General features: G+C 37.5%; 1 protein-coding gene across 1 annotated transcript in view; it reads right to left on the reverse strand.

Annotated features, from left to right (window-relative positions):
* TFEC (transcription factor EC) overlaps positions 1-13,378 on the reverse strand; it is a 53,067-nt gene that overhangs the window by 11,296 nt on the left and 28,393 nt on the right. Inside the window, exon 3 of the mRNA XM_069461652.1 lies at positions 1,075-1,189. Within this exon, the coding sequence (XP_069317753.1) occupies positions 1,075-1,189 (115 nt within the window). The remainder of the gene's footprint in view (positions 1-1,074; positions 1,190-13,378) is intronic.

Raw genomic sequence — 13,378 nt, forward strand, 5'->3', positions numbered from 1 at the left:
AGAGACTCTGGGTCAGAACCAATTCACCAAGCTACTCCAGCATTCACTCCTCAGAGATTGGACAAGATAATAAATATTTATTGTTTCAAGCTGCTGAGCTTCAAGGGTAACTTGGTGTTATATAGCAAGAAATAATTAATATAGTGTCATTAGAATTATCATAGTTTTAAAAATAAGTAATAAAATAATATATCCTATTTAAATGTATTTATTTAAAAGTATATTTATTAATTTTAGTCTGAATAATTGAATGCATAGACATGTTTGAATTATTGATTAAGCCACAAGAACGGTCATATTGTATTGACTTAAAGTGTCATTACTAACCATGTAAAATTACTAAAGACCATTGCTTGAGCTCCAAACTAAACAGTTGTTATAGAAATTTCAAATGAATTTTATTTTATTCTTATGGAGGGACTAACAATGGACTAGTAAGTCAGGAAATACGTTGATCCATTTCTGCCTCTAACCTTCTGTACAACTTTGGGAAAATAATTCCTCTGAAACTGGTTTTTCTCATCTATATTTTGGAAGAATTGAACTATGGTCCTATAATTCCTTTGAGTTGTACAAATTTTGAAAGAAAGTATTGAAAATTGAGGATTTTTTGCCCGTTGAGAAAGTTAAATGCATGTCTAATATGAAATCCATAAAGCAAGCTAAGTAGGGAAAAGTCTAAGCCAAAAAGTTAGGTTTTATATCAAATTCTGCATATAAAGAATAAACTAATGTCCCTAATTTAATATATCATTTTGCAACCATGTGAATAGATTTAATCTATTCAATATCAAAATGATCCTGTGTTAAGTGAAATTGTCATGTATGGAAACCACATGTATATATTTTCTCAATTCCTAAAATAATGAATAAATTCAGTTAAACTATAAGGTACATTATCTTGCTGCTTGGTTATAGGAAAAATGATGAAATTACTCTTTAAATGTCTCCCCTTTTAACTGACTATTTTAAATAATATTTTTAAATGTTCTGTTTAAGATTATAATATATGTCACTCATATCTTATGTAGATGATAAAAATAAAAAAGGGTAAAACTATACAAGCAACATTACCTGTAATTTCTCTTTTCATGGGTAGACTACTTGGACAGGAAGCACTTGTAAGTCCCATCTTAACTGGTGAAATTCCCTTCTCGGCGCTATACACATCCAAAATACTTCCAGATAACTTTAGAGGAAACATGAAGAAAAGATCAATTAAACCTTATGTGTGCATGGATATATTTCATTGTACATTTTATATTCTCCATTTTAAATTTGCCACTTTGTTAATAATAATTTGTAATGTATATGTATTTAATTTTAAACAAGAGATGATTATGCACTATTTTTAAATACATTATGGAAGGCTTGTGAATAAGATAGGCTGGAAAAAAGCTATTCATATTTAAGCAAAAAGAGAAATCAATTCATGTATGAAGGAAAGTTCCTATCAATATTTACAAAATTATAGAAGTTTGATCCAGCATATGGCCTGGTTATAAATGAATACAATTAAAAATATCATTTTGGACAAAAATCAATACACATCTTTGCAAAGCTGGAAAGTTCATTGCATACCACAAATTAGGTATAATGAAAGCTTTCTTAATACCATCAGTGCTACCAGCAACTCACAGTCAAGAGGTGTTTTACACTGTTAATTAAATGGCAAACTCTTTCCTTCCTGGAAGGCATCATTTTTCTCATTGTACACTTAATGTTCTAGATTATTATAAATATCCCAGCTGGTAACCAAAAGCAGTCTAAAACTGCTTTTGCCTCTAGTGAATATAGAGTACATCCAATTATAGCAACACTGCAATTCTTGAACTACTTCTTGGGAACAATTTTTCAGAAAAACTAAGGTGCTTTACATACAATTCAAAATTGTACCAATTCATTATTCAAAATGGGCTTATTGATTAGATCTCCCAAGAAAATTCAATTTGAATAATATCCACAGTTTAAGTTAATATTCATTATTCCAAAACAAGCTACATTTATAATGTAGGATTTGAAATTTTAAAACATTTCCATTCTAAGTACCTTTATTCCATTTCTGGGCAGTAAACCAAAAGCTGAGTAAGAAGTAACTTTTTTCTTTTCCCAAGGACTAGGAATAAAACATACAATCAAACAAATCTATAACAAGATTATTATGGAGAATCTAATTTCAGATTCCCACTTTTTGCAAAACTCCCATTCAATCTGAGAGAACTTTTTGATACTTATAAAATCAGACTCGAAATAAATATGAAGAAAGGACATATTATGATCAAAATTAGTTTCTGAGGGAGTAATCCATTACAGTATTTGTAATAAATGTATATTTCTGAGGCAAAAAATTTGAAAATTCATTTGAAATCATCCAATATATAAGTTTATGTGTATATCAACAAGGACATGCTGGACTGCATATGATACTCTAATGCATATTTTCACATATTGGTCTTTTAAATTATTAACCCTATTAGGACTTCTCACTTTTATCCTTTATTTTATACAAACTCATTGTTTTGAAACTTATTTTTACTTTACGGATCTTGGAAGGGAGCTACTTGGGTCAGATATTTATTCCTTCTCAATTTCCTCATCTGCAAATTAGGGGCAAAGTTAACCAAATTGGAAAGATGATGTGTGTTACTATCTGATAAATACAATTAGGAAGAAATACAAAAAGCAGGTATTTCCCTAAGATGTGAATCATTTAGTCCTATTTTTTAAAGCACAAATTCTTCAAGGTCATTTTTAAAAAGCCTGTTGGTTATGAACTGAGGCATCACCAACCTGAATTGTATGTTTCCTCTGTGCCTTTGAGAAACATAATGGAAACACTGAACAACAAAGGAGTGAGAGGGAAGGAACTAAGGAAGGTGCATTTTTCCTCTGAAGAGCTTGGATTCAGATGGATTTCAATACAGAAATGGCAAATTGCAGAAATGTTATGGAAGAAAAGGAACCACATTACAGATACACTGCAACCATGAAGTATGAGGTTCCTAACTGTAGCACTTCACTTCGTCCATGTTGCCCAGCTAGATAGTACCCAATGCATTTTTCCTTCGAAATGGGGTTGAAATTCTGATAATGAAGCTAATCCTGCTTAACTGTAGCTATATTACATCTTCTTCTCCTGATCTTAGTTATTGTCTAATTTAGGCCCTAAAGCACAATGATTAATATCCTATTTAATTTTATGCTGAAGGTACTGCTCTATTTCATGTAAATGGCTAATCACTTTCTGAATATCATTAAACAATTGGGTTTCAATTTCAAAGTATGTTATACACTTCATGTAACCTAAAGTGCCTTTTCTCCATTAAAGTATTTAAGGGTACAATGTTAGTGAAAATTTAAAGATTACATACGCATCTGAAAGAGCTTACGAAGAAAACTTATATCTACCTTTGTCAAAAGTATAAGTTACTTAGGTAATAAGGTCTAAGTTTTAACTTTATCTTGTAGATCAGTAGGCAACTGGTTAGATATTTTATGAAGAAATGTTTATTCTAGTTAAAAAAAGAGATTGCTTTCTCAGTAAAGCAAAACATTTGACATGACAATAGGCAAACATATTGTTATTAAAAACAAACTCACACATTTTAAAAACATGAAGTAAAGAATTTATTATAAAATCTATTCAACAAGGTAGAGTATACTTCTCTAGAAGATAATACTCTCCCTGGTAGAAAAAAGTAAAATCCTCATCTGAGAAGTTGCTTTGAGATGAGGAGTTACTGACAGTTTCTTGGTATCTGAGGCTCTTCACCCAAGATTTTGTTCACATCTCTACTACTGAGATAATAGGAACTGAAGTCGACTGAGTATGACCATCCCACATGTATACTGCTATCCATAGTATCCAATATTTCCTGAAGAAAATGAACTCACAGGAAAAAAATATCAAAACATTTGAAAAAAGTAACTGTTTCAAAAGTAAAGCAACATGCAGCATTAGAATTAACATCAAAAACAAAAAAAGAAAAAAGCAATTTTTTAAATTACCCTAAAATAAATAAGGGAATATATTTGTAATAATTTGTAATACAAACCAATAAAAAATAAACATAATAAAGTAACCAAGGAGAAATAGGAGATATGAGAAATATAATTCTTGGGAAAAAACTATAGAGTGAAAAAATAACATAATGAATATACTGAAAATGGAATAAAATAATTAGTAAAATATAAAACCAGAATAAAGAATCTCCCAGGAGGATGAAGAAAAGGACCAAGAAATAGAACTTATGAAAGAAAACCTAAACAATATGGAGAATAGAATTGTAAGAGGAAAATACAAATATTGGAGTATTAAAGAGAGAGAAAAATAAAATTAGAAGAAAGGAAATATTTTTTAAATAATGTAAATATATTTTCAGGAATTAATACTAAATAAAAACTACAGTATACTTTACTTCATCTTATGTTATAATTATTTCATTTTGATTTAAATATAAAAGTGTCTATAGAATTGCAAAATGAAAGACAGGAAAAACCTACACTTAAACATATTATTTTGAAACTTAAGAATATACAATGAGAAAGAAAAAATTCTAAAAGCCTAAAGAGAGAGAGAAAGCATTATATACAAAGGAACAAGAATCAGATTAATATTAGATTTTTTAATATCAAAATTAAATGAAAAAGAAAAATGAAACAGTATTGCTTACTTGCTAACTCCGCACAATATTATGCTGCCTTTCTAACAATAACATTATAAAGATGATGTATAGATACACTGAGTTATCCATTATTATGTCAGTTCTTTTCTTTATTCATTTGTAATTTTCTTTTTAAATTTTTGTGTGTACTTTTACAGTTTTATTGAGGTATAATCAACATATAATAAATTAAATATATTTGATGTATATAAGTTTATGTTTCAATGTATGTACCACATGTAGATATGTAATGAATGTATCTACCACTGCCTGTAGTGTCCTTGTGCCCCTTTATAAACCTTTCCTCCCTCTGCTCATTTTTACCCTTCTCATGTCCCAACTCCCCCCACAATGAAATCCTCAGGCACCTTCTGATTTGCTCTCTGTCATTTTTGGATAGTTTGCATTTTCTAAAATTTTACATAATTATTTAATATGAATTTTTTTTGCTCCTTTCACTTGGCTTAACTATTTTGCAGTTCATCCATGTTGCAGTATCAATAGTTCACTCCGTTTTATTGCTAAGAGTATTCCATTGTATGTATATACCACAATTTCTTCATCCATTCACCTGTTGATGGACAGTTGGATTGTTTCCAGTTTTGGGCTATTACAGATAAATCTGCTATAGACATTTGTGTCCAAAAAATCTGAGATATGGCAAAAGAATGCTCTAGACAAGAAATTTATAGCCTTAAATAATAAAATGAGAAAAATATATTAATTTTTTTGAATTAAATAAACTAATCATCATTCTCAAGAAATTGGTGGTGTAATAACCAAATAAACCCAAAGAAAGTAGAACAGATAATCAAATAAGAACATAAATTAGTGAAGAACAAAACAATAATACAAGGGGAACATCCACCAAGCAAAAAAAAAATAACAAGATTGACATGCTTCTGGCAAAACTGATTTAAAAAAGAGAGAGAAGACTAAATAAACAATATTTCAACTGAAAGAAGGAAATAACTACAGTACAAGTTGAGATTTAAAAGGAAATAATATTTTTCTCCCCTAGGATCAGGAGCAAGATAAAAACTTCCAATACCTCTATTCAACACAGTATTGGAAGTTCTAGTCAGAGTAGTTAGGCAGGAAAAAGAAGCAAAATGTCATACATGTTGGAATGGAATAAGTGAAATGATCTTTGTTCACAGATGATATAATCTCATATTTAGAAAACTCTAAGATTACACACACACACACACACACACACACAGAGCTAATAAATTTATTCAGCCAAGTTGCAGCACATAAAATCAGCATGCAAAAATCAGTTGCATTTCTACATGTGAACAATGAACAATCTTAAAAAAATTAAGTGTACAAGTCTTTTGCCTCCTGTATTTAGTTTATTCCTAAGTATTTTTTCTTTTTGATTCTATTTTAAATGGAATTGTTTTCTTAATTTTTTTGTTCAGATTGTTCATTGCAGCAATTTGGAAGGAATTGGAGACCTTTATCCTAAGTGAAGTATCTCAAGAATGGAAAAACAAAGACCATATGTACTCTTTAATAAATTGTAACTAACTGATGGGCACACAATTGCACAGAGGGAAGTAGAAGTAATTGGAAATCTAGCAGGGGAAGGGAGAGAAGGGGAGGGGTAAAAAACTACCTCACAGGTATAATGAACACCATTCTGGTGATGGGCACATTTATAACCCTGACTCAAGCCATGTAACAAAAACATTTGTACCCTCTTAATATTTTGAAATTAAAAAAAAACTTGTACACTAAAAACTAAAAAGTACTGCTGAAAGAAATTGAAGAAGGCCTAAAGCAATGGAAAGACATTCCGTGTTCGTGGGTGGAGAGACAATATTGTTAATACATCCAAAAGCAATCTACAGTTTCAATACAATCCATATCAATTCCCAGCTGCATCTTTTTGAGAAATAGAAAAATCCTGGACCCTTATCTCTGAGAAATGAAAACTTAAGTTCACAGAAAAATATGTGCACAAATGTTCATAGCAGCTTCATTGTAATCACTCAAAACAGGAGACAGCCAGATGTCTTTCAATAGGAAAACTGTTGAACAAATGCTGGTATATCAATACCATGGAGTAGTAGTCAGCAATAAAAAGGAATCAACCCTTGAATATCCAAAGCAACCTGGATCAATCACCAGAGAATTATGCTGAATGGGGAAAGAAAGCCAATTTCAAAAGGATTGGATTACATTCTATTTGATTATCGTTTTATAGCATTCTAAAGTTGACACAATTCAAGAAATGAAGAACATTTTAGTGTTTGTCAGGGGTTGAGGGGTTGTGATGGGAGTAGGTAAGCAAGTGGCTATAGATATAAAAGGGTAACAAGAAAGATTCTAGTGTTGATGGAAATGTTCTGTATCTTAGCTGTATCCATGTCAATATCCTGATTATGATATTGTACTATAGTTTTATAAGATGTTATCATTAGATCAGTATATAAGAGATTTCTTTGTATTAGTTCTAATAACTGCATGTGAATCTGCAATTACCTCAAAATAAAAAGTTTAATTAAAGAAAAAGAAAAGGAAAAGTTGTCTTAAAATTCATATGGAATCTCAAACCCTGAATAACCAAAGCAATCTTGAAAAAAAAAAAAGTTGGAAGACTCACACTCTGGATTTCAAAACTTATCGCAAAGCTACCGTAATCCAAACAGTATGATTCTGACATAAAAACAGGTATATAGACCTATGGAGTATAATAGCAAGCCCAAAAATAAACCCTCAAATATATGGTCAAATTATTTTTGACAAGGTAACCAAGACCATTCAATGTGGAAAAGACATTCTTTTCAACAGCCATGTTGGAAAACTGGATATCAACATGCAAAAGAATGATGTTAAATCCTTATCTTATGCCATATTAAAAAAACTCAAAATGCGAGGATCAAAGATGGCGGAGTGGTGGTGACGGCCTGAATCTGCGCTCCCGGGAAGGAAGGCATCGATCCGGACCTGCCACAACGCTAGAAGACCGCTCCCACACAGGAACAGCGGTGTGAATCCACGGAGAATCAGCGTGGGACAAACAGAGCGAGTGAGGTCTGAGGTGAACGAAAATTGGGAACGCGGGACAGACACTAGCCAGCGGAGCGCGGGTCGGATACACCGGCCCCCAGCCGGGGCGGGTGCAGCCTCTCGGGAAAGCGGCTAGCCCTCCGCTCCCAATTGAACAGAGCCCTGACCCAGGCCAGCGCAGAATCACTGAGGGATACGTGGCGCATTGGAGACAGGAGGCTTTTTTTGAGAAATTACCTTAGAACCTGGGGGATCTCAGCTGAGACAGCGCTTGGCGAGGAGGGACGGATCTGCCCCAGGGCAGAAAAACACAAAAGACTCCCGGACAGCAAATAGCGTTGTACCCCGTGCTGCCTTTTTCGGCAGTTCTCCAGCCGGTCACCCCCGGTGCGTGTCCTTGCTGGCCAGCCCCCCAGGCAGTGGCGGTCTCTGCCTGCCGGGGAGCCGGTCCCCTCCAGCCCCGGAGCACGGCAGGCGCCATCTTGAAAGCAAGAGCGAAAGGGCTCGGGAGCCAAAAAGTGCCCAGCGGCTCTTTCTGCCCGTGCTGCCTTTTTCGGCGGTTCTCCAGCCGGTCACCCCCGGTGCGTGTCTTTGCTGGCCAGCCCCTGGGCAGTGGCGGTCTCTGCCTGCCGGGGAGCCGGTCCCCTCCAGCCCCGGAGCTTGGCAGGCGCCATCTTGAAAGCGAGAGCGAAACGGCTCGGGAGCCAAAAAGTGCCCAGCGGCTCTTTCTGCCCGTGCTGACTTTTTCGGCAGTTCTCCAGCCGGTCACCCCCGGTGCGCGTCCTTGCTGGCCAGCCCCTGGGCAGTGGTGGTCTCTGCCTGCCAGGGAGCCGGTCCCCTCCAGCCCCGGAGCTCGGCAGGCGCCATCTTGAAAGCGAAGGCAAAACCCATCGGGAGCCAAAAAGTGCCCAGCGGCTCTTTCTGCCCGTGCTGCCTTTTTCGGCGGTTCTCCAGCCGGTGACCCCCCGGTGCGCGTCCTTGCTCGCCAGCCCCCGGGCAGTGGCGGTCTCCGCCTGCCGGGGAGCCGGCCCCCTCCGGCCCGGAGCTCGGCAGGCGCCATCTTGAAAGCGAAGGCAAAACCGCTCGGGAGCCAAAAAGTGCCCAACGGCTCTTTCTGCCCGTGCTGCCTTTTTCGGCGGTTCTCCAGCCGGTGACCCCCTGGTGCACGTTCTTGCTCGCCAGCCCCCGGGCAGTGGTGGTCTCTGCCTGCCGAGGAGCCGGTCTCCTCCAGCCCCGGAGCTCTGCAGGCGCCATCTTGAAAGTGAGGGCGAAACCGCTCGGGAGCCATAAAGTGCCGAGCGGCTCTCTCTGCCCGGCGCCCTCCGCTGGTCTCTGAACCAACGCCAGGAGTGCGGGATATGCCGGGGCCGCGCTCGGGGTGAAGGGGCAGAGCTGCGCTAAGGCAAAAAAAAAAAAAAACAACACGAACAAGAAGAATAGGCTCGCCGAACTGTATATTTTATTCTTAGTAAATTTCTTCTGGGTTTTGTTTGTTTGTGTTTGTGTTTGTTTTTGGTTTTTTTGGGGTTTTTTCTTTTTTTTCTTTCCTTTTCTTTTCTTTTACTTTTTTTTTTCCGGCGGCGGACAGCCTCGGCGGGCACCTTTGCCCTCTGGGCCTCTGGCTGCCACGCCTTTTTGAGCGCGGAGGTTGGATCCCCACCACCCTCGGAGCTGTGCGGGCGCGCAGACGTCATCTTGAAATCCACTGCGAAACCGCCCGGGACCCAGCCGGGCGGGCGTGAAGGGGCGGAGCTGTGCTAAGGCGTAAAAACAAAAACATCTAATGGCCGCTCTGGACCCAGCCGAGCGGAAGTGAAGGGGCAGAGCTGTGCTAAGGCGTAAAACAAACAAACAAACAAAAAAACATTGAGTCGCTGAATTATATACTTCAGATTTGTGTATCTTTCTGCCTTGCAGTGTGGTGAAGTGCTATGTAGTTTGTTTTTGTTCATTTTTGTTGGCGTTTTTGGTGTTTTTTGGTTTGGCTTTTTGCGTTTCTTTTCTTTTCTTTTTTTTTTTTTTTTTTTTTTTTTCTTTTTTTTTTTTCTTTTTTTTCTTTTTCTTTCTTTCTTTTTCTTCTTTTTTTCTTTTCTCTTTCGTTTTCTCCTCTTTCTTTTCTTTCTTTCCTTTTCTTTTTTCTTTTTTTTCTCTTCTCTTTCTCCTCTCTTTTCGCCTTCTAACTGGGGACCCACGGTGAGCTTCGGAACGGGCCAGGTCCCTGGCTCTGGTACATACCGGATCCTGAGTAGTCACCCCCAGGGCTGGAGATCTGCGGGCACGCAATTGCCACTCTAGGGCCCACAGCCAAGTCACTGCGGAGCAATAGGGTACCAAGAGGCTCCCCGGACGGCCCTCTCCCCTGGTCCACGGACCTTATATAGGATCCCTGCCCAAGTGTAAACACTGAATACTTCTCCAGAAGCGAGAGTGTGGAACCTGATCCCTGGGGACATTGGGCCAAGACAGACTTTTGCCCGTGGGAGCTACAGCAACTGGGGCGCTGAGCAAGCAAAGTCACCGTCCTCTCCCCATAGCTAGTATCTTGCCGGCAGATAGAGTCAGAAACCTCCCCTATAGAGGAAGAACCAAAGGGAAACAAACAAACAAACAAACAAAGAGAATTTCGGTCTACTATTAGTGTGGACCCTGCCTGCCTTCTGAAAGACCACAACACAGTGTCCTAACTCACCAAAGCGGTCCTGGATCACTCCAACCCTCTAGGATTGGACCCATCGGAAGCAGTCCCCCAACGGAAACAGAAAAATCTCTGAACAATACACAACAGTCTCCCCCTCTTGCCAAAAGAAGCAACATACCTAGACTGTTTCACAGCCTAAGAATAGAGCACAAAGAGTCCTGTTAACCAGACTAAACCTATAAGTAAAGATCCATCGACAAATCTAGATGGGAAGGACCCAGCGAAAAAACACGGAGAGCAAAAAGAATCAAATGGAAAGCTCATCCCCAAAGAGAAATACCAGCTCCCAACCATTTGACACAAACCAGACTCAAAACACCAACATGTCACAGGAAGAATTCCAATTATGGATTATAAACAAGCTGAATAATATACAAGAATCAATGGATAAACAACACAAGGAAAACACACAAAAAATACAGGATTTGGAGGAAAAATTCACTAAAGAAATTGAAATATTGAAGAAAAACCAAACTGAACACCTAGAAGTGAAGAATTCACTCAGAGAGCTACAAAACACTGTGGAAAGTCTCAAGAGCAGGGTAGATCAAACAGAGGAAAGAATCTCAGAAATTGAAGATAACTCCTTCCAACTAAATAAGTCAGTCACAGAGATAGATCGAAAAAGTAAGAGAAATGATCTGAGTCTTCAAGAAATGTGGGATTATGTGAAGAAACCTAACTTGAGAGTTATTGGCATTCCTGAGGGTGAAGAAGATAACAAGCAAGGGTTGGACAAGCTATTTGAAGACATAATCGAGGAAAATTTTCCAGGCCTTGCCAATACTCTAGACATACAGATTCAAGAAGCTCAAAGGACCCCTGGGAGATTCATAGCAAATAGGAAAACACCACGCCACGTAGTCATCAGGCTGACCAAAATATCCACTAAAGAGTCACTTCTCCGAGCTGTAAGGAGAAAGAAACAAGTAACTTACAAAGGAAAACCCATCAGAATTACGCCAGATTTCTCAGCTGAAACCTTACAAGCAAGAAGAGGTTGGGGCCCCATTTTCACGCTTCTGAAACAGAATAATGCCCAGCCTAGAATCTTGTACCCAGCTAAGCTAAGTTTTCTATACGAAGGAGAAATCAAGACATTCTCAGATAAACAAAGGTTGAGGGAATTCACCAAGACAAGACCAGCCCTCCAAGAAGTACTCAAAAGAGAATTATACACGGATCAGCACAAGAAAGATCCACGAATGTAAAACTACTCAAGAGCTAAAGATGAAATTCCAGATACCACAATGGCCCAGGAGAGAAAACATCACAATGAAGTTCTACCCAACAAGCTGAACAAAAAACTGTCTCACCTATCAGTTTTCTCAATAAATGTGAATGGCTTGAACTCCCCGCTCAAGAGACATAGACTGGCCCAATGGATAAAAAAATACAATCCAAGTATCTGCTGTCTTCAAGAAACTCACCTAACCTGCAAAGATGCATTTAGACTGAAAATAAAAGGATGGAAATCGATATTTCAAGCAAATGGTAACCAAAAGAAAGCTGGTGTGGCAATCTTAATTTCCAATAACTTAGCTTTCAAACCAACAAAAATAATAAAAGACAAAGATGGCTACTACATACTGATTAAAGGCACAATTCATCAAGAAGCCATGACTATACTCAATATATATGCACCCAACCTAGGTGCACCTAGATTCATAAAGCAAACCCTACTAGATCTCAACCAAATGATAGATAACAATACTGTAATAGCTGGAGACTTTAACACCCCACTGACAGTACAGGACAGATCCTCTAAACAGAAAATAAACAAAGACATAATGGACCTCAATAGAATGCTAGAACAAATGGGCATGGCTGACATCTATAGGACATTCTACCCAAAGTCCACAGAATATACATTCTTCTCATCAGCTCACGGGACATTCTCTAAGATTGACCATGTCCTAGGACATAAATCATGTCTTCAAAAATTCAAAAAAATAGAAATTATACCATGCATCTTCTCAGATCACAGCGGAATAAAAGTAACAATGATCACAAACAGAAACCCTCACTCTTACTCAAAGTCATGGAAGCTAAATAACCTTCTCCTGAATAATTATTCTATAAAAGAAGAAATCAAGATGGAAATCAAAAATTTCTTTGAATTAAATGACAATGGAGATACAACTTATCAAAATCTATGGGATGCAGCTAAAGCAGTCCTGAGAGGAAAATTCATATCCATAAATGCCTATATCAAAAAGACAGAAAACATGCAAATAGACAACCTAACGAATAGACTCAAAGAACTGGAGAAAGAAGAACAGAACGATCCCAAACCCAGCAGAAGGCGAGAAATTACTAAGATCAAATCAGAACTAAATGAAAAGGACAACAAAGAAACTATAAGGGAAATTAATAAAACAAAAAGTTGGTTCTTTGAAAAGATAAACAAAATAGACACACCTCTGGCTAGACTAACCAAGAGCACAAAAGTAAAATCTCTAATAACCTCCATTAGGAACATGAAAGGAGAAATCACAACCGATGCTACAGAGATACAAGATATCATCTATGAATTCTACAAAAATCTTTATGCACACAAACTGGAGAACGTGGAGGAAATGGACAAATTTTTAGAAACACATAGTCTTCCCAGGCTCAACCAGGAAGAAATAGAGTACCTGAACAGACCAATATCAAGAAATGAAATCGAAACAGCAATAAAAAACCTTCCCAAAAAGAAAAGCCCTGGTCCAGATGGGTTCACACCTGAATTTTACCATACATACAAAGAAGAACTGGTGCCCATCCTACATAAACTATTCTCCAATATTGAGAAGGATGGAGTTCTCCCCAACACGTTCTACCAAGCCAATATAACATTAATACCAAAACCTGGAAAGGACACAACAAAAATAGAGAACTACAGACCAATTTCCCTCATGAATATAGATGCAAAAATTTTCAATAAAATACTAGCAAATCGAATCCAAGTACTTATCAAAAAAGTAATCCACCATGACCAAGTGGGCTTCATCCC

This window comes from Eulemur rufifrons, chromosome 29 (assembly GCF_041146395.1).
Source record: "Eulemur rufifrons isolate Redbay chromosome 29, OSU_ERuf_1, whole genome shotgun sequence".
NCBI lineage: Eukaryota > Metazoa > Chordata > Mammalia > Primates > Lemuridae > Eulemur > Eulemur rufifrons.